The sequence below is a fragment of the Urocampus carinirostris genome, chromosome 3 (genome assembly GCF_059441175.1).
Source record: "Urocampus carinirostris isolate Australia breed hairy pipefish chromosome 3, RoL_Ucar_1.0, whole genome shotgun sequence".
Lineage (NCBI taxonomy): Eukaryota > Metazoa > Chordata > Actinopteri > Syngnathiformes > Syngnathidae > Urocampus > Urocampus carinirostris.
Genome location: NC_142351.1, coordinates 2,706,070 through 2,728,212, shown reverse-complemented (window position 1 = coordinate 2,728,212; position 22,143 = coordinate 2,706,070). Strand labels below are relative to the sequence as shown.

At 42.2% G+C, this 22,143-nt stretch overlaps 2 protein-coding genes across 9 annotated transcripts in view; both read right to left on the bottom strand.

Moving 5' to 3' along the window:
- Nucleotides 1-8,851, bottom strand: part of LOC148368300 (uncharacterized) — a 28,406-nt gene extending 19,555 nt beyond the window's left edge. For 3 of the 8 annotated variants that reach the window (XM_088330336.1, XM_088330337.1, XM_088330332.1), the window contains exon 1: nt 7,890-8,851. In XM_088330336.1, coding sequence (XP_088186462.1) covers nt 7,890-8,001 — 112 coding nt within the window. In that variant the 5' untranslated portion in view covers nt 8,002-8,851. Of the gene's footprint in view, nt 1-4,061; nt 4,356-5,654; nt 5,748-7,889 lie in introns of all 8 variants that reach the window. The other 5 variants (XM_088330331.1, XM_088330330.1, XR_015849929.1 and 2 more) reach the window with 3 other exon arrangements.
- A 1,171-nt stretch (nt 8,852-10,022) lies between these two features.
- On the bottom strand, nt 10,023-21,493 carry LOC148368299 (uncharacterized). The gene is made up of 3 exons (XM_088330359.1): nt 20,980-21,493; nt 14,757-14,849; nt 10,023-11,547 (listed from the first exon to the last, which is right to left on the bottom strand). The coding sequence occupies exons 1-3, from the start codon at nt 21,086-21,088 to the stop codon at nt 10,313-10,315; spliced, it is 1,437 nt and encodes a 478-aa protein (XP_088186485.1). The 5' UTR covers nt 21,089-21,493; the 3' UTR covers nt 10,023-10,312.
- Nucleotides 21,494-22,143: the final 650 nt, after the last annotated feature.

The window sequence follows — 22,143 nt, the reverse complement described above, 5'->3', positions numbered from 1 at the left end:
CTGCTAAATATGGGAGTGCTACACTAAACAGAAAAAAAAAATCACATGCCAAAAAGGCAAATACTGATGAAAAAGAGGACACGAAAACTGGTACAGTATTGCAAGGAACAAACTGAAGTGCATGTCAGTTCTAAAACTCTCCCAAAAAGGAGTGTGAAAAGAAAGGAGGCGATCAAACTCCTAACTAAGCACAGACTCAAAGATGCCTGTTACATCTCTGAAATATCAAATATTGTTCCTGTAGTTGTAAGTGCTCACATAGGCACAATTCTTTTTTCTTACTCAAGCTTTGTTACTCAAACTGAAAGTGCATCCCTACTGAACTTAAACTAGGAACTAGCAGATATTGCGGACAGAGGATTGTCACCTACCACATGGTCATTCATCTGACAAATAAGACGACTAGGAGGCCTGATGGACTGGCGGACCCTAAGACCATAACGGTTAGGTTGAGCACAAATAACCTGAGCTTGAAGGTCTGGGGCAGTCAAGTCTAAACAGTCAGTATCAGGGGAGTCTGCGTCCAGATGGTCAGTGTTAAGGAGTGTGAAAAGAAAGGAGGCGAGCAAACTCCTAACTAAGCACAGACTCAAAGATGCCTGTTACATCTCTGAAATATCAAACATTGTTCCTGTAGTTGTAAGTGCTCACATAGGCACAATTCTTGTTTCTTACTCAAGCTTTGTTACTCAAACTGAAAGTGCATCTCTACTGAACATCACCACACGTTTGCTCCCTCTCCATCCTCTCCAACTCTGCTGCCACAGGAACTGGATCTTTCCGGCCCATCCAAACCCGTCTTTCGCCCGCCTCCCTCCCGCTACCGTCCAAAGCCTCCTCAGCCTCTTTGAGTTTGACGCTGTTAGCATTGTGGGGCTAACTGCTTTCCGCGCTGATAGAAGCGGCGAGCTCACCGGCAAAAGCAAGGGGGGCGGTCTATGCATTTATACCAACAACAACTGGTGTAAAAATGCGAAGATAATATCGAAACACTGCTCACGAGACATTGAACTTTTGACGGTGATCTGCAGACCATTCTACCTACCGAGGGAGTTTAGCGCGACCATCATTACTGCCGTGTACGTGCCCCCCAGCGCTAATACGAAGGAGGCAATGGACGTTCTCTACCGAACTGTGAGTGAACTGCAGCATGCTTACTCCGAGTGCATTTTTATTGCGGCGGGGGACTTTAACCAGGCCAATATGAAAACAGTTCTCCCGCATTTCCATCAGCATGTAAACTTTGCTACAAGAGGTAGGAACACATTAGACCTGGCCTACACAAACATCAAAGGTGCATATAAAGCAGCCCCCCGCCCCCATCTTGGCTCATCAGATCACCTTTCTATTATGCTAATTCCAGCATACAAGCCCCTGCTGACCAGAGAAAAACCTACAGTGAAGCAGGTGAGGGTGTGGTCTGAGGGGGCAATGGAGGCACTACAGGACTGCTTTGATTGCACTGATTGGGACATGTTTAAATCGGCTGCCACTTACAACAACAAAATAAATATAGATGAGTACGCCATTTCTGTGTCAGCCTACATCAGTAAATGCGCAGAAGACGTCAGCAATAACAAAACTATATGCACCCGTGCCAATCAGAAGCCCTGGATGACTGCTGAAATACGAAAACAACTAAAAGTACGGAACCTTGCCTTTAGATCTGGTGACAAGGAGGCGCTGTTATCAGCGAGGGCTAACCTGAACCGGGCTATCAGACTAGCAAAGCGAACGCACAGTCAAAAAATCCAGGAACGTTTCCTCAGCACAACCAACACCAGGGATATGTGGAAAGGCATTCAGGCCATCACCAGTTACAAGTCAACCACCGCCCCAGTGCAGAACACTAGCATGGACTTTCTGAATGACCTCAACAAATTCTTTGGAAGGTTCGAGGCACAAAACGGCACCCCTGCAGCGAAAGCGGTTCCAAATCAGGACGAAAGAGCACTCCACCTGGACTCATCTGACGTGAGGAAGACCCTGAGAAGGGTCAACACAAGGAAGGCTCCAGGCCCGGACAACATTCCGGGGCGGGTACTTAGGGAGTGCGCCGATCAGCTGGCTTGTGTACTAACAGACATTTTCAACACCTCGCTAGACCAAGCCAAAGTACCATCATGCTTCAAATTTGCCAACATCATCCCAGTGCCAAAGAAACCCCAGATCTTATCACTCAACGATTACCGGCCCGTTGCACTGACTCCTATCATAATGAAGTGCTTTGAGAGACTGGTTAAAGAGCACATCACCTCCAGTCTCCCCTCCTCATTCGACCCCTTTCAGTTTGCCTACAGGACAAACCGCTCCACCAGGGATGCCATCTCCTCTGCGCTTCACCTGAGCCTGACACATCTAGAGGAGAAGAACACCCATGTGCGGATGCTGTTCCTGGACTTCAGTTCAGCATTCAACACCATCATCCCACAACATCTGGTAGACAAGATGAGACTCCTGGGTTTCAACACCCCCCTGCGGAACTGGCTGCTGGACTTCCTCTGTGACAGACCCCAATCAGTGCGGATAGGTCAGAACAGTTCAGATGTCATCTACCTCAGCACGGGCTCCCCCCAAGGCTGCGTCCTAAGCCCCTTGCTGTTCACCTTGATGACACACGACTGCGTCCCTAGGTCCGCCACAAACCACATCGTGAAGTATGCTGACGACACAACAGTGGTGGGCCTCATCAGGGATGACAACGACCTGGCGTACAGAGAGGAGGTGGAGCAGTTGGTGGGCTGGTGCAGGGACAACAGCCTGGTCCTGAATGTCGACAAAACTAAAGAGATCATTGTCGACTTTAGGAAAAACCAGCCCAACCATGCCCCACTTTGCATCAACAACAAGGCTGTGGAGGTTGTCAGCAGTATCAAGTTCCTAGGGGTGCACATTACAAACAAACTCACCTGGTCCGTAAACACTGCATCACTGGTTAAGAGGGCACAGCAGCGCCTGTACTTCCTGCGGAGGATGAGGAGAGCCCACCTGCCCCCACCCTCCCTCATTACATTCTACAGGGGCACCATAGAGAGTATCCTGACCAGCTGTATCTCTGTGTGGTGTGGAGGCTGCAGCGCTACCGACTGGGGTAGTGTGAGGAGGGTAACGAGGACAGCAGAGAAAATAATCGGGACTACACTTCCCTCCATTCAGGACATTGGCCAGAAGCACTGCCTATCCCATGCAAAAAACATTACCGGGGACCCCTCTCACCCCCATCATGGACTGTTCACTCTGCTAGCCTCTGGGAAGAGGTACTGCAGTGTGCGGTGCAGGACCACCAGGCTCCGCAATAGTCTAGTCCCCCTGGCCATTAGACTGTTAAATGGTCAATCTAACATATAGTTAACTTAAATCTAAACGGCTGCTAATCTGACTTTTGCACTACTGGCAGTTTTTTTTATAGCTTGCCACTCCTTGCACATTGCTCTCTGCACTATTGTAATTACAGCGTTATTGTTACAGTGTTAATGTTACTGTGTACCTGACTTGTTAACCTGACTGCCCATATTGCACATCTGGTTAGCTACTCTTCTTGCACTATCGGCACTATGGTAAAATACTACACGTAGCCAAAATACAATACAACATTATTTATATCTGTACATTCAAGGAAACTGTGGGGGTCAGATGCATCGACATTTCGTTCTGTATACACGTGTACTAGAATGACAATAAAGTAGATCTGAATCTGAATCTCTGAATCTGAGAGTCTATTGAGGAGGATAGGGTGAGAGATTGTGTCGAAGGCGGCGCTCAAGTCTAGGAGGATGAGGATAGAGACTAAACCGGAGTCAGATGCTATGAGGAGATCATTTACAATACGGATTAGGGCAGTCTCTGTGCTGTGGCGGGGCCGGAAACCAGACCGAAAGGGCTCATAGAGAGAGTGGAGGGACAGGTTCGAGTGGTGTGCATTTTTAAGCTTCCATTCTGTGTGAATGTTTTACCACAAACTGAACAGGAAAAAGGCTTCTCGCCAGTGTGGAGTTTCATATGCAACTTCATATAAGACTTGCGTCGAAAGGTTTTCCCAAACTGAGAACATGTGTTACCACCTTCAGCCTTTGCAGAGTGGGACGTGTCGTCATCCGTTCCCACGTGTTGACGGGAGCTGATGCTTTGAGGCTCCTGCCCACCGTTATCTTCAGGTTGACCTTGATCTTGGACGGTTGAACGGACCCCGGTCACTGGCAAGACTGGAAAATAGTCCTCCTGTTTAACGCGAACAGGCTCACAATCCTCCTCTTGCTTAATGTGATAAGGCTTCAGATCTTCCTCCTCCTCCTCTATTTTAACGTCAGGCAACTCTGGTTCATGTTGCCCAGTTGGAAGATATTTTTGGCTGACATCTGCAAGACACAAGTCACATTTATTTGTATTGCCCATAACTCGTTCAGTGCCGTAACATAAGGGTTTCAAATGGGCTACAGAGCAATTACCAAGCAGCTTGGTGACAAAAGGTCCAAAGTTGGAGCAATCGTTAGAAAATGGGAGAAGCTAAACATGACGGTCAACCTCATTCGGAGTGATGCCCCATGCAAGAGACCACCTCGTGGGGTCTCAATGTTTCTAAGAAAGGTGATGAATCCGCCCGAAACTGCAAGACAGGAGTTAGTCAATGACTTGAAAAGAGCTGGGACCACCGTTTCCAAGGTTAATGTAGGAAATACACTAAGACGTCAGAATTTGAAATCACGCATGGCACGAAAGGTTCCCCAGCTTGAACCAGCACATGTCAAGGCCTGTCTTCAGTTTGCATATAACCATTTGGATGATGCAGAAGAGTCATGGGAGGTTTTGTGGTCAGGTGAGACCAAAATAGAACTTTTTGGTCATAATTCTACTAAGCGTGTTTGGAGGCAGAAGAATGAAGAGTGCAATCCTTACTCCAAAGCTTGGGGGTGCTTTTCTGCACATCGGACAGTACAAGTGCACAGCATTAAAGAGAGGATGACTGGGACCATGTATTGTAAGATTTTTGGGAACAACCTCCTCTCCTCAGTCAGATCATTGAAGAGGGGTCTTCCAACACGACAATGACCCGAAGCGCACAGCCAGGAAAACCAAGGAGTGCCTCCGGTAAGAAGCATATCAAGGTTCTAGCATGGCCCAGCCAGTCTCGAGACCTGAAACCAAATGAAAATCTTTGGAGGGAGCTCCAACTCTGTGTTTTTCAGTGACAGCCCAGAAACCTGACTGATCTGGAGAAGATCTGTGTGGAGGAGTGGGCCAGGAATCCCCTGCAGTGTGTGCAAAGCTGGTGAAAGACTCCTGGAAACGTTTGACCTCTGTAATAGCAGACAAAGGATACCAAAGCAAATATTAACATTCATTTTCTCAGGTGTTGAAATATTTATTTTCAGCTATATCATACAATTAATTTGTTCAAAAATCATGGATTTTTCTTGTTGGTTTATCTGTGTCAGAGTGGACATGGATCCACGATGAAAATTTCAGACTCCTCCATGATTTCTAAGTGGGAGATGTAGCAAAATAGCAGGGTGTTCAAATACTTATTTTCCTCACTGTATGTATTTTGAAAGAATGAGCGAGACAGAAGCCCGGACCTTATTCGAAAGAAAAGTACGGTGGACGTCGACGGCCAAATACGAGATGTCGAGGACGTTGCAGGAAGAAAAACGACCAACCTGCTCTGTTTAACACAATTTGGAGTATCTTGTAAACAGTTCCTGGCAACTCTGGTTCCTGCCACGCAGTAGGAAGATATTCTTCACCAATGTCTGCAACACACAAGTCAAATCGCATTTATTTGTGACACCTTAAATCACAGAAACTCACAAAGGGACGCACAGAACACCACAGGGTTCCTCCAGCTTAAGGCAAGTTAAATTCAAGACTTTTTGGATGCCTTTAGATGTCAAATTTAAGACAAAGTTGACAAAATCACATACTTGAAACAAACAAGTAACACGAATAAGAGGCAATTTTAAAACAAATGTTTGTTTTATTTTATTTGTTTTAACTACATTTTAGTCCAGTTGAAAACGTCTGATCTGAAAAACATAACACTCTCCAGAGTTGAAGACATTTAAGCAGGTTGCAATGGGTGTTGCTAGGGCCTCAGTGCACAATACACAATCAACCTCAACATTCAATGTAGAGTAAGTTATAGAGATATCAAACTTCCAGTCGCAAAATTTAAAAAGATGCCGCAGGTTCTACAATAGCATGCATCTGGTCCAGGTACCAATCTGAATACTCAGGACGCCTGAACCTGTCAAACTTCTAAACTTGTCCTTCTCCCTCAAGGACGAGGAAACTAAAGTATGAGGTTACTCAGAAGCCAATAAATTTCGGTGTGTCTTAAGGCGAGATTGGAACATTTCCTGTCACGAGGTGTCGGACAGTCCCAAACGCAGGGCACGAGGGATGTGGTGAGACCTGACTTGAGAGATGTTTATTTAAACAGCAACAACAAAAGACTGTACACGCCGCTGTCTTGCCACTCTGCTTCTCTGCTTTGTAGGCCGCTGGGTCTCGTCGACATAGCAGTCTGTGGCTAATAAACACTCCCGAGTGGTCGTAGCACCGAGCGCTGTATGTCTGGATGATCGCATATCCAGCAAAAAAAAACTGCGATCGTATATGAATCTGCAGTTCGAGCCGACTTTGTGCGCCGTCAAAACTGAGTCGAAGACTGGATCTTATGGCCGACGTGTAAAAAACTGTAGCGAGCCGATGCAGCCGCAGCCAAACAGGGGCGCCGCCACATTGACTCTTACATGAACATGTGGTAAAGCTGGCATCTTTTGGATATAAGAAGGACTGAAGGCACCAAACCCTGACATTTCCATGAGGTTGTGTAAAATCTGCACAGTTGAAATTGCGATGCACTAGTTGTTTTGAGTCATATTGGTGTAACGGGTGTAATAATAACTTTTATTTTATTGAAATTCCTGCTAAAATATGTGTATAGTTTTTGGTAAATGTCCTGCAATGCTGAGTCCAACAGTGCCATCTGCTGGTATGGGGTGGGGTTTGGTTTTGGCTTCTAACATGTGACCAGGAGGCGGGGTTTTGTCAGTTTTACCAGAGTACTACAAAGGTAAGACATATCTTTTGGTGCTCCACAAAATAAGTTAATTTTAAACTTTATAACCCCAGCTGACAAATCTCTCACCATGCATAGTAATGTGATTGATATTGTCAAGCTGTTTAGGTTTATTTTCGTTTTGTTTCTGTTTTACTAAATATTAATTCCCCTTGTAGAGATCAAAGAGATCAGACCCAGCAGAAAAAGCTAATGTTGTGACTCATCCATTTGCAGGTAAATTGTACCCATTTTTATACTCATTATTGTTTTTATTCCTATTTTTCATATACATTAAAAAAAGGATGATGTTGGTTAAAATTCAGAGTAAAGAAAAACATGTTGAATTCATTGTAAACGTTAAAAATCCACTATACGATCTCTTGTTAAAAGTATCTTGTTAAAATGCAAAGATTTATAAATGTATTGTGATATTCTAAAATGTATTTTCTGTAAAGTGAAAAGACAGCTCTTTGATATGCTTTGTTGTCAGTTTTACCAGAGTACTACAAAGAGATCAGACCCAGCAGAAAAAGCTAATGTTGTGACTCATCCATTTGCAGAACTGTAATAATAAAAACCTCATCATCCAGTCCAGCGTGAAGGTGGATCTTTGGTGGGACACGTACAACGCGGTTACATTGGTATTTATTTTTCTTTTTTATTTTAAAGAAATCAAGGAACTATTGAAGTTTTGATGCGACTTCATACGAGTTGCTGCTAAACTTAATTTTATTTCCAGCACTTTTGGTTTATACTTTGATTTTTTTTTCCGCTAGCCTGCAAAAGTTTGGGAAGCATTGTCACTGTAGCAGAATCGAAAATGACGGACCTGCCCCGAGCTGCTTGGAAACAGCGTCCAGACGTCGACATTCTCGCTCGGTCTCCTCTTTGGCTCCCCGAAGCTTCTCTTGGAGAGGTCCTTCTTCCCCACTGGAGCACATTTTCTCCAAGTTTAAACGAAAAAACGCTCCAACTCGGGAGTAAATAAGACAGACCTTCGGAAAGGACCGCAAAGTGATACTTCTGTCGAGTTTACGTCGTTTGAAGTCGACTACAGGACTTTCTCGACATTCTCTTGTTCGGCAGCCATGACACCTTCACATTCGAAACGCCGCCGCAACGGATTGTGGGACACAGATAATAACAGAGGTCGGTGTGCTGTAGCAGCCCGATAACTCGTGTGCCTCCGTGGCGGCCATCTTGGTAGGGGCAACTTCGCGCATTTGGTTCAGAATCTAATTTGTTGGTTACGAATTCGGTCAGCAGGTGGTGCTCTCGGTTTCCAACACAAATTCATTTGAAATAGTCTGTGTCTAGCATTTATCATAAAGGATGCAACTTTAAACACAATGCATTTTCAGATTTAAATGATCGATTGTGTAGTTCGTATATATGGATAATGATTGATCAGTCCAGAAGAAAAATAACATCGACCCACAAATAATGCATGCAGTTTGATTTTAACAAACTATGTGTTATTCACAGGACAAAGAAAATGGAATCAAACGAAAGAATTAAGCACATTCACCAGCTCGATAGCCTAGATGGTAGGGCGCCCGCTCCAAGACTGGGAGGTCGCTGGTTCAAGCCTCGGCCGAGTCATACCTAAGGCTCATTGCCTCCCTGCTTGGCGCCCGGCATTAAGGGTTGTGGCTGCATCGGCTCGTTACAGTTTAACTGTACAGGTCAGGTGTATCGACATTTCGTTCTGTGTGCACGGTTACAAAGAATGACAATGAAAGTAACTTCAATTCTATTCTACATTGTTGACACAAGTCAGTGTTAGAAAGGTGGAAGAAACGATGCAACAGGTTAACAGTACCGATGAATGAACCCAGTTTGAAGATAGACTCATTTCAATGATTAGGGATTGTTTTCATAGCGTACCAACATGGATTATTTGCCCAAAACATCAAAGAGGTTGTTGCACTAACCCTTTTAGTGTACTTTTGAGAACAAAAAGTCCCCCAGGGGAGGAGTGTGTGAGAAGCAGAAAATGGCCAACCAGGAAGATGAAGAAATAAAGGTTCCTATCTCTTTTGGCGGTGGACTTAATGGGGATTGTTCTCATCCGGACGACGGGGACGGAGAAAACCACAGAATCTCCAAGCTTTGGGGCTCTGGTGAGAACAGGCCCCAACCCTGGGGACCAAGGTCTTATTGTTATAATACCGTACTTTCCGCACTAGAAGGCGCACATAAAATCTGATTTTTTTAAAAAAAAGCTGACTATGCGCCTTATAATCCTGTGCGCCTTATACAGGTATATGGATCAATATTGAATTGCAAGGTCTCGCAACTAAGAGAAGCAGCCACCAACTCCGTTTTTCGCGTAGAAGAAGAAGTGCGCTGTGCATCCTGGGAAATATTAAACAACGATTCTCTTTAATTTGTAATAAAAATAATAATAAATAATGAAACAGCTGTTTATTCATTTTGGGAGTGAATGGAGTTGTGGAAAGCTTGTTTGTTATCTATTAAAGTCTGACTGACCTATCTGTTTTGTTGACATTCCCTTTAGCATGGCACCATCTAATGGTTGCATAACGTAACTACATCCTCTCCTGTAGCCAAGTCAAGTCACATTTATTTAAATAGCCCTTAATCACAAAAATGTCTCCAAGGACTGCACAGGATTACAATTACAAAATTGCACGATTACTTGATCTTAAACCAGCATGCACTTATAGCGCCTTATAATACGGTGTGCCTTATGTATGGAAAAAGTTTTAAAATATATCATTCATTGAAGGTGAGCCTTATAACACGGTGCGCCTTATAGTGTGGAAAATACGGTATTATAGTTGTTGACAACAGGCAAAATTAGATAGATAGATAGATAGATACTTTATTCATCCCCTAAGGGAAATTCACAAATTGTATGCCGACACACGAGAAAATAGATCATTTATCAAGAAACATGACACATACGCAAATCATGAATCGTTTGAATCCATATGAAGACTTTGGGGTTACAAATCTTTATTATACTGCTGGAGTCTGCTCACTTCCTGTGAATGAATGTGGGATTTTTGATGTGTTGGCAGAGTCAGTGGTTGGAAAAAGGTGAGGGGAAATAGTTTTGTGGCAGTTATGTTCCAATAGACGGCCTGTGTGATAAGTTTTTAATCTCCCACTTTCAGTAAATGTTTGACCACAAACCGAGCAGGCAGAGGTCTTTGCACCGGTGTGGGTTCTTGTGTGTAATATTTAGTGTCCAATATGGATGATTTTTTTTTTTTTACCACAATGTCAACAGGTCAAAGGCTCCTCGCCATTGTGGGTTCTAATGTGTTTCTTTAAGTTCACACGTTGGATGTATGCTTTTCCACAAATTGAGCAGGCGAAAGGCTTCTCGCCAGTGTGGGTTTTAGTGTGCCTTTTTAAGCTCGATCTGTCTCTGAATCTTCGACCGCAAACTGAGCAGGAAAAAGGCTTCTCGCCAGTGTGGGTTAGTTGGTGTAATTTCAAGTGTCCATTTCGGGGGAATTTTTGACCACAAACTGAGCAAGAAAAAGGCTTTTCGCCAGTGTGGGTTAGTTGGTGTGATTTTAATGTTCCCTTTTGGGTGAATTTTTTACCGCAAACTAAACAAGAAAAAGGCTTCTCGCCACTGTGGGTTCTAATGTGATTCTTTAAGTTCCCATTTGTAGTGAATACTTGTCCGCAAACTGAACAAGAAAAAGGCCTTTCGCCAGTGTGAGTTTTATGGTGCGATTTTAAGCTCCCATTCTCTGAGAATCGTTTTCCACAAACCGAGCAGGAAAAAGGCTTCTCGCCAGTGTGGGTTAGTTGGTGTAATTTAAAGTGTCCAATTCGGGTGAAACTTTGACCGCAAACTGAGCAGGAAAAAGGCTTTTCGCCAGTGTGGGTTCTATTGTGTCGTTTTAAGGTAGAACTCGTGGTTAATCTTAGACCACAAACTGAGCAGGAAAAAGGCTTCTCGCCAGTGTGGGTCAGTTGGTGTAATTTCAAGTGTGCGTGTAGGGAGAATTTTTGACCACAAACCGAGCAGGCGAAAGGCTTCTCGCCAGTGTGGGATCTAATGTGACTCTTTAAGTTTCCACTTGTAGTGAATCTTTTATCGCAAACTGAGCAGGCAAAAGGCTTCTCCCCAGCGTGGAATTTCATATGCAACTTTATATAATACTTGCTTCGAAACGTTTTCCCACACCGGGAACATGTGTTACCAGCTTCAGCGTTTGCGGAGTGGGATGTGTCGCCGTCATCAGTTTCTACGTGTTGACGGGAGCTGATGCTTCGAGGATCCCGCCTACCGTTATCTTCAGGTTGACCTTGATATTGGACGGTTGAACAGACCCCGGCCACGAGCAAGACTGGAAAATCGTCCTTCTCTTTAACGCGAACAGGCTCCCCATCCTCTGTTTCTTGCTTAACGTGATAAGGCTTCAGATCCTCCTCCTCAATTTTAACGTCAGGCAACTCTGGTTCCTGCCGTGCAGTAGGAAGATATTTTTGGCTGACGTCTGCAAGACACAAGTTACATTTATTTGTATTGCCCTCAACTCGTTCAGTGCCGTAACGTACAATTTCAGAAGCATTGTCCCGAGTGCCAAAACGTAAAAAAATTCTAAAGGCTTAAGCGCTGCTGATCAGTAAGTATTAGGCCTCTGGGAATGAAATCAGTATGATAAATCACCAGTAGATGCCAAGAGTGGCTTTGTTCAGATCGTCTTGGAAATTGTTCCAAAGTGAGACTCCGCACACAGACACACACATACTTTTCCTGGTGGTTTTCACATTTGGGATGATTAATTTACGACAGCCCCTTAAGTTATAATTTCCCTCTTTCCGAAGGGAATCATTTCTGGCACCATGTTTTTGTTGACCTTAAATAGCAGATGTGCAGTGAAAAATTTGACTAAATCATCTAATTTTAATCATTTGGACTGCAGGAATAAAATGTCCGTATGATCCCGATATCCTACCCTGTGTATGGTTTTTGGAGGATAACTTTTGTGATGATTGTCCCAGACTTCTGCACAATATGTTAAGTATGGCAGAACTAGAGAACAATATCATAAATACAATGCATTATAGTTAAAAAGGAATTTGGCTTTATTAATGATTGAAATGCTTTTAGATACTTTAGTTTGTATGTGTCTGATGTGTGTTTTCCAGCTTCATTTATTGTCTATTATCACCCCTAAAAACTCAATTTCTGTTACAGTGTCCATTGCAGCACCATCCATTTTGACTTCAAAATCTTGATTTGCCTTGCGATTACCAAAGAATATGACTTCTTTTATTTAAATGTAAAGATACTTTATTTATATGTCAAGTCAGAACAATTTTCAAGATGAGATCAAACAATGTCTAAATATTCATGTGTTCAAATTTAAATACAAAAAAACATTACCGGCGAAATACAGGGATAAAGAAAATGGGATATGAGTGAGATTGGAAATACTGCATTTAAAACAATAGTTACCTTGTTGTTATTGTTGTTATTATTATATCATAACTTATTATAAATATTATGTTTATTTTTATTGTTGTTATTATCATTTTTAGGTTTAGGTTGATTAATTCATGATCATTGCAAGTTATCAAATCAATATAGTTATCATTTAAATTGAAAATGTTTGCAGAAATTACTAATTTAAATCGTTTTGAAATATTAAAAATATCGTTAATATATAAATTAAATACAATCACAACAAACGGGTTCTCAAATTCATCTAATTTAGAATGATTGGAGTCAGTGTGATCAATAATGCTCAGTTCCGGTAGATCATGGCCTTATATAGTATGATCGATTTTTTTCATTGTGATCTTTAATAAAGGTGTCTATGTTGTCAGTCCAGAATGCCATTCTATCATTTGAATCCATCATTGTCCAGTGTCATTATATGGATTTACCGCTCTATCCAGATCTTCAGGCAAACCTGTCCAGCTCCTGCATTTCTCGAATCCAAACAATTTCTCCTTCTGGAGTGCCGATTTACTTTATGTATACTCTACAATTTGAAGTCCTAGTTCCTTGTATCTTATTAGTTTACAAACTAATGCTTCGTTGTCGTCAGCAGTGATAGCTATCCCTTTATGACTCATAAAAGCAATGACCTGTTGCTCAGCAGATTCTCGATCAGCATTTGTTGCAATACTTTTATTTCCCACAGCCTTGGATAGGTCCGAGGTTTGATGTCCAGACCGATGATGATAATAACTATGTGCTTTCTCCTTCCAAAACCATAGAAGCCAAAATCGCGGCACACTTTAGCGGCTACGCTAGCTTCACATCGCTTGCGCCGTTTCGAAACAAAGTTTGCAGGGAAAACAAACATTGCGACGTGTCAACATGACTCCAGATGACGTACTTGGAAACAGAGAGTTACAAAATAGCAACTATAGATGTAAAAATCAAAACAGAACTGCAGTTGGATAAATGGTCTTTATTGTCATTGTACAAAAGGACAACGAAATTGGAGGGATATTGCTTTCAGCGTAAATAAACAAAGGGGCTGGACTTCTTCGATGTCTTTGTGATGATTGAAAAAAGGGGGTCACAGATGTAGCAGTTTTAAACGAGTGGTAGCTCCGAGTCGTCTGTCATACGGGTAAGGGATCTGGCGTTTGTGACGAGCCATGTTAAGTGTTGTTAGCTGAGCAGTTAGCTTTCCACTGGCGCCTCAGTCAATTCCGGGACGGGATTAAAATACAGGGTGCACCCTCTAGTGATCGGCTTTTCTTTGCACTTTTCAATTTAAAAAATTTATTTTCAATGTAACGAGCCACTAAAGCTAAAATGTGGCGTTTGTTTTGGTGGCCATCTGTGTACGCGCCGCTAGGCTGACCGGCAGCTTACACCAGTCTCTTAAAGTCGCGCGCACACGTCTTGCAAACTTTGCCTCGCCTTTACTGGTTGGTGCCATTAAAAGACCGCATCTGATTGGCCGGCGCCGTTAAACCACGGAATGTGACCATTTTTGTCGGACAAATACTCCTTCAATCAAACAAAAAACTGGAAGTATGAATCCTTGGAAAAAAAACGCAGTGGTTTGCGGTTACGCTACCGCACCACGTCACATGGCAATATCGATTCGATTTCCGTTCATCGTGCAGCCCTTCTTACTGCTGTCACTTGGAATAAACCCAAAATAATCCAACTTGGGAGACTGGGCCCTTAGGATGTGAAAATACACGACCTCAAACAACTGAAGCGATGCTTGGTTTTGAAAGTTAACGTTACGTCAATTTCTCGACAATTCGGTCAAAGGTAAAGAAAATAGACTGTGATCGCAGATGATAAAAAGATTTGCGGATATGAAAAATATTCACCGTTAGGCAAATATGTCGTCTGAGAAACACCCCTAGCGCACGTGACTGATTTAGAAATAAGGTACGTATTTTTAAAGAATGAGCGAGACAGAAGACCGGACCTTATTTGAAAGTTAAGTACGGTTGACGTCAACGGCAAAATACGAGATGTCAAATGTTGTGGAAAGTATATAATAACTCAGGATAAGGAAAGTTGAACCTGACAATAGCCTATTGTGTGTAGACATCTGGCGGAAGTCATGAGCCGGGGACGGGCAACCATCACGAGTGGTTTCGAGCAATGCAATAAGGAGCGTTCCCTTTTTGCCATATCACCTCTCTGCGTATTTTTTGGGGCGATGGCCAATGACGTTCCCTCCAAAATAAGGACGATGCAGAAAGTAAAACGACCAACCTGCTCTGTTCAACACAATTTGGAGTATCTTGTAAACAGTTCCTGGCAACTCTGGTTCCTGCCACGCAGTAGGGAGAGAGTCTTCAACGATGCCTGCAACACACACGTCAAATCGCATTTATTTGTGACGCTTTTAATCACAGAAACTCACAAAAGGGACGTCCAGAACATCATTGTAACATCAACCTGATCTGAAAGCTACAAGAGTGCAAGGAAAACCTCAAAAAAGGTCAGGATGCAGAAAATGAAGAAACCTTAGGAAGGGACCGCACATGGGGTAATCCCCCTTCCAGGATGACCAGGTGGAAATGGATGTTGCAAGGGCCTTAGCCCGTAATACACAGTCAACCTCAAGATTAACTATACAGGAAGTAATGGAAACAAGGTTCATACATCGTTTTCATGGTCAAATTCGAGCACTTTTCAAGCACTTCCAAAGTGAAATGAAACGAAACGAAATGAAATGAAAATGAAATGATCTGCATTTTATATAGCGCTTTTCAAGTCAATGACTTCCCAAAGCGCTTTACAATGTGCTCCACATTTCCCAATAGCGGCCTTGCAGCCATGTAGGGCGCTAACCTGCTTATTGGGGGTATTAGGGGTTCAGTGTCTTACCCAAGGACACTTCGACATGTAACAAGGACGAGCCGGGATCGAACTGGGATCCCTTGATCCCAAGACGAGCGCTCTACCTCCTGAGCTACTGCCGCCCGTTAGGGTTAGGGTTAGCCATTTTTTTGTTTTTCTCCAGTACCTCCAAAGGTAATAAAAATCCAGCGGGCATCAGAATAAAGTTTTCTTGTTGTTGTCGTCTTTGATGATTAAAATAAAATTGCTATCTTGCTCCTAGCACATATACTTTGTGCTACTTTGGGATTTTCCTATCCATCACCTACGATCTTTGTGTGAAAGTGCTGCTATAAACTGACATCAATTCTGCCATTGTGCTTCAACAATGCCCACACCACTTGGCAACATCACACTTGTTTACAAACACAGAAACAGCTCTGAAGGTGTTGCGAAATAATAGATTTCAATACAAAAGAAAAAAAAGAATAATGTAATTGTGTATAAAAGCAGAAAAATGAGCCAAATTTGAACTCATTTTTATGATAAGAGTGCATTCAATCTTTCAATCGACTGCTGATCTTTTGCTTTTTGTTTTACTTATTTGAATTCGTATTTTTTGTGTGCTTATCATACGTTACTAAATCGGTCAAGATAGAATTGCAAATTGTTTTTTTTTGCATTTTCTATTTTAGCACTGAAGGGTTAATATTTGTAATTGATATGTTCATGTTTTGCATTTTCAGGGATTTTGTGTTCAGTGTGTCAAAAGCTTATATTGTTTTGTATTGTACAATTTGTTTTTGTAGATCAGTAAATATTTTGATTGAATGTGTCCTTTGGGGATCCCCTGCAAACATATATGGCTAACTGTTGAATAATTTGGTAAATAATGTTCTATTATTATTGATGATACATCATTAAAAACAAAACTCGGAGGAGCTGTTTGGGAGCCAAGAGAGCCGGCTCTTCTCAGTAAACCGAATTAGAAGAGCCAGTTTACTAAATAGAGTTGTCCTCTTGAGACACTTCTTCATTTATTGCATGGTCTATAGAGTCAGATGGCCAAGAGAACAATTGCAACAATGGCAACATTTTCAAGCACCTCACCCAAAACTCAAGCTTTTCGCTGACCTTGAAAACACAACATTAAATTTAGAGCATATTCAAGGCTTTCAAGCACTCGTACGAACCCTGCATATGGTTACATAGCAATTACCAATATAGTATTTACGAATACGCCAAAAGAAAAAGCGAACGAGGGCCGAGCGCTGTTGCCATTAGTGGAAGCTCTGGCAACCAACTCGTATCCTTTGTGAACGAAGGGTCTCTATGAGCCAGCTCTTGGAAGTGAACAAAGGGAGCCGGCTCCCCTCCAAGACGCCCGATACCCCTCTTGTGATTGGCCGCTGTGCATTTTGAGGGGATCCTGTGTGGTCGACTTTAAACGTGTTGGGCATAAAGAAAAGTTCCAATTGTTTTGTATTTTCTCTTTTTTTTGTAGATTTTGAAATGTTTCCATTCCCCTTTCTGTGACTTCCAGTGTTGATGGGTCAAGTCCCATTTCTTTGTTTGCAGGGATGTGATTTGACCAAAGTGAAATTATCTGAAAATTAGCGGGGGGGGGGGGGGGGGGTGATTGCTAGCTGGGGGGGGGGGGGGGGGGGAACCAGGTAGGACCAGGGCAGTAAAAAGTACAATAAGTATAGGCCCTACAGTGAAGTGTTGGTGTAATGTACACATGAAAATCTATTATTGTAATTGTTAAATATTTATGGCCATTTTTATTACGTTATAATATTTTCGAAAAAAATGGGAAAACTGTCAAATAAATTTGAAAAGTTTACCACCTACCTCAAAATTCACGACTCTATCAGCAACTGGTACAGGTTGTTGGGGTGGATCACGTCTCTTTATTACCGCTTCCGATTGTGATGTCAATAAGGGATGGAGGCCGTAAAGTTTTGGAGTTTTCGTTTGGGCACCGAAACTTCCAGCGATGGAATAATTTGTCGTTCTTGACTGGAGTTCTTTCACGTGTTTTTTGCTCTTTGCGTGACTTTCAAGAGCTTTGAAACCTCTCCCACCATAGTCGATGGTATCATGACACCAAATGCAAAGTGCTTTCCCGGCACGATCGATCTTCCGAATAAAGTCATTGAACAAATTCGTCACAGTCTTCTTTCCAACATTCGTAGATAATTCCTTCTCCAACCAGTCCCATCGAAACTTGTTTTTTACAATCTTATCAATTTCTTTAGCTCGCGGAGCATCTTTGCGTTCGATCACGGACATCTTTCTTTAAACACCCGGCAAAAACGTGTGAGAAATGAACAATGGCACACTCCTATAACAAGCGCGTTTATTGGTCAACACGAGACTTCAACCAATCGCAAGTACGTTTCATTTCAGTTACGGAAACACTCAAATGGCATGCTGTCGAGACGAAATCGTTTTTTTTTTACCAATTAAAACACCGGAAATTTTAAAATTTTATTTTTGGAGATAAAAAAAGCGGAATTCCGCGAATTAGCGGAAAAATCACATCCCTGTGTTTGGCCCTTAATCACAAGACGTCTCGTTGGACTGCACAGGATTACAACGACACCATCCCCTGATCTGAAACCGACATCCGGGCAAGGAAAACCTCAAAACCTCAGCACGAGGAAATTAAATGTTGTTTATTCATTTATTTCTTTTTCCTTGATTATATTTTTCCGCTTTGTTTCTTTTTGTCCTGGTTGTTTTCATTTTCCTCGCACGATGTTACAAAATTGGTAATGTAGGGACAAAGCAAGAAAACCAACCCGAGGAGCCGTTATATATATATATATATATATATATATATCACAAAATTTAGTGTTATCGAGTTTGAAATTGTAAATCGGCGACAAATATCATATAAATCTATATATTCATTGAGTTTTAATCAAAGTTTATTGGTAATACAAATCAGTTATCACTTTAAGATTTTTCCGTTCACAACAATATTGTACATTATACAAAATAATATTGGTGAAATAATGATATTAATTTACACCAATCCAAATATACAACATGGAAAGACATTTTAATTGTATAAAGCCTTTTTGAAGCAAGGCACACTTTTATTTATAAAAAAGTTCCGTGGCACAACGTCCGTCGAAAATATTTGAAAAGAGTTTCGACACACTCTGCTCAGGACTTAATGGTCTTCTTCACTAAGAAGATTCAATGCATACAGGAAGAAATTGCAAAAGATATTGTTAGTACCACACGTATTAAAGGACTGAAATTTACAGATGCACGACAGGGTGGCTGCCCTGGGAAAATGGCCGGTTTTAGTGAACTGTCACTTGATGATCTCAAACAAGTGGTGAATGCGGCCAAACCGACAACTTGCCAGTTCGACCCTCTCCCAGGTTCACTTATTAAAAGTCTTTTTAGCGTCCTTGGGCCTTCAGTTCTAAATATTATAAATACATCACTCTCCTCAGGTGTAGTTCCAGCAGCTTTTAAGTCCGCCGTTATTAAACCCACACTGAAACGACCCAACCTTGATCCAGAAATATTAAGTAATTACAGACCTGTGTCAAACCTACCTTTCCTCTCTAAAGTACTCGAAAGAGTAGTGGCACAGCAGCTAAATGTTTTCATATCTGAGAATAACCTTTTTGAATCCATGCAATCAGGATTCAGGGCTAACCACTCTACTGAGACAGCTCTGATCAAGGTAACAAATGATCTCCTAATGTCAATGGATTCTGGCGCTTCATCACTTTTGCTGCTGCTGGATCTTAGTGCTGCTTTTGACACAGTGCGCCACAATATCCTACTAGAACGGTTGGAAAAATGGATTGGTCTCTCAGGAGCCATCCTCTCGTGGTTCAAATCTTACCTCTCAGATAGGACGCACTGTGTTAAATATGGTGAAACGACATCTGAGCCCTTTAATGTTACCTGCGGTGTTCCGCAGGGTTCAGTGCTCGGCCCCCTACTTTTCAACATTTACATGCTTCCATTAGGTGATATTATTCGCAAGTACAATATCAGCTTCCACTGCTACGCAGACGACACTCAACTATATCTTCCGTTGGAGGAATCTTCCACACTAAACTGTGGAAATTTCGAGGCCTGTCTCACTGAGATAAAAGAGTGGATGTCACTCAATTTCTTGCGTCTTAACTCTGAAAAGACCGAAATGTTAGTCATTGGTCCTTCTAAATGCCGGGACTTATTCGCAAAAACTGCTGTGAACATTGACAAATGTCACATCACACAGAGTGACTCAGTTAAAAATTTAGGTGTCATATTTGACCCTGATCTATCCTTTGAGATGCATGTAAAGCAAATTACTAGAACTGCCTTCTTCCATCTTCGCAACATTGCTAAAATCCGTTCAATACTGTCTCAGTCTGATGCGGAAACAATAATTCATGCATTTGTTACCTCCCGTCTCGATTACTGCAATGCACTACTCTCCGGTCTCCCGAAGTCCAGAATCAAGTCTCTTCAGCTAGTACAAAATGCCGCAGCGAGGCTTTTAACTAGGACAAAAAAGTACGATCACATAACACCGATTATGGCTAACCTGCATTGGCTCCCAGTTAGCCAAAGATGTGACTTCAAAGTTCTCTTAGTATTGTACAAAATCATACATGGACTTGCTCCCTCTTATCTTTCAGATCTGATCTGCCACTATGTCCCGGTCCGAAGCCTACGATCTGAGAGTGCTGGTCTTCTGATGATCCCGAGAGCAAAGAAGTCTTCCGCTGGTTCGAGAGCGTTCTCCGTCCGGGCACCGGTGCTGTGGAATGCTCTTCCCCCTGAGATTCGATCTGCAACCTCAGTGGAAATGTTTAAATCTAAACTTAAAACTCACTTCTACTCCATTGCATACGAATAACCTACTCCTCTTGTCGGTTGAAAATAGTTTGTGTAATATAGTGTAACAATCTGTGAAGCCCTTTGAGACTCTTCGTGATTTAGGGCTATACAAATAAAAATGACTTGACTTGAGTTATTTCAAATATTTTACTGTACTACCTATTATGTGACTCATTCATTTGCAAGTAAATAGTACCCGTTCTTGTTATTATTTCTATTTTCTCATCTATATAAAAAGAATGATGTTGGTTAAAATTCAGTTTAAAGAAAAATATGTTGAATTCATTGTAAACGTAAAAAAAACACCATATGATCCATTGTTAAAATGTATGTAAAAATGTATTGTTATGGTTGGTATTCTAAAATGTATTTTATGTAAACTGAAAAGAAGTATTTGATATGTTTAGGGCAGGCTACAGCGCGCTGCTAACGATGATGAGAACTAGCGGAGGTGCTAACCACGGGTTGTGTGGGACTCATTCATTGCAGCAACTTCATTAAAAACCTCATCATCCAGTCCAGCCTGAATGTGGATCTTTGGTGGCACGGCGGTTACAAATATATATATATATAAAGTTTGGATGCTACTTCATACCAGTTGCTACTAAACTTCATTTTATTTCCTGCACTTTTAGTATTTGCTAGAGGTGAAAAATTAGTCATTTACTGTAAAAGGCTGAAAAAAAGTTGTATTTGAATTAAAACCCACTATTCATTCTTTCTTTTGAATCACTAATTTTGAAGTTTGGGAAGCATTGTCACCGTAGCAAAAGCGAAAATGACGGACCTGCCCCGAGCTCCTTGGAACCAGCCTCCGGTCGCCGAAGTTCTCGCTCGGTCTCCTCTTTGGCTCCCCGAAGCTTCTCCTGAAAAGGTCCTTCCCCACTGGAGCACATTTTAGCCGAATTTGAACGAAAAAACGCTCCAACTCGGCAGTTAATAGAACAAACTTTGGAAAAGGACCGCAAAGTGATACTTCTGTCGAGTTTACGTCGTTTGAAGTCGACAACAGGACTTTCTCAACGTTCTAGTGTTCGGCAGCCATGACACCTTCTCCTTCCAAACCCCGCCGCAATGGATTGTGGGTTCGTGTAGCACGGATCACGTGCTGCTTTCAAGAAAGTGGGTGTTTCGGGTTTTCCTACCAGATACGACCGAAGAACGTCTCAAGAATGTGGGAAATCGGGATTTTCTAACCCCAAACCAGGGAAATATCGTCGTAAAGACACTCGAGGTGGGAGGTCCTAGTTGCAAAGTTGGGGTACATACCCTTTCTCCTGGTTGGAGGTTAGAAAACTCAATTGTCGTCTTTTCGGGAACGCAGCAACCGAAACACATAGAATACTAGATAGGTCGGCGCACAATAACTATCGAAATTTGACGCGACATATTACGCGAATTTAAACAAAGTTGAAGTGTAACGGGACCCAGATGGTGTTACACATTTGTTTATTATGTTTTTTGTTTTTGGTGTTTTACCTCATCTGAATAGATGAGAAATGTCAGTCTCACTCCATTTCATTGTTGGCATTAAGGATCATTTATTGATCAAGTCTCACTAAATCACGTGATATCCCGCGAGACTTGGCCCAAGCACCCTTCTCTGACCTGTGAGACTAATCTAGCAGTGATAATCATATTATTTTCCATAGCACACTCCTCTCCTTACAATAAAAGAAGTATTGTTCTTGTGTTGATTTCAAGGAAAGGGTCCACCCTCAACACACACATCAAATGCACCTTAACCAGAGTTAACGCAGCAACTACGCTGGAGGTCACATACCCCCTCCACACTAAGGCACCTACCTCTCTCTCATCTCATCACACACACTTTTTCTCATTATCTAATTCTCTTTCTCTCTCTGACACACAACAACTGTCCCCCTGCCCATGCCCGGAGATGGCTGGGATGGGCTCCAGCCCCCCCGCGACCCTAATGAGGATAAGCAGT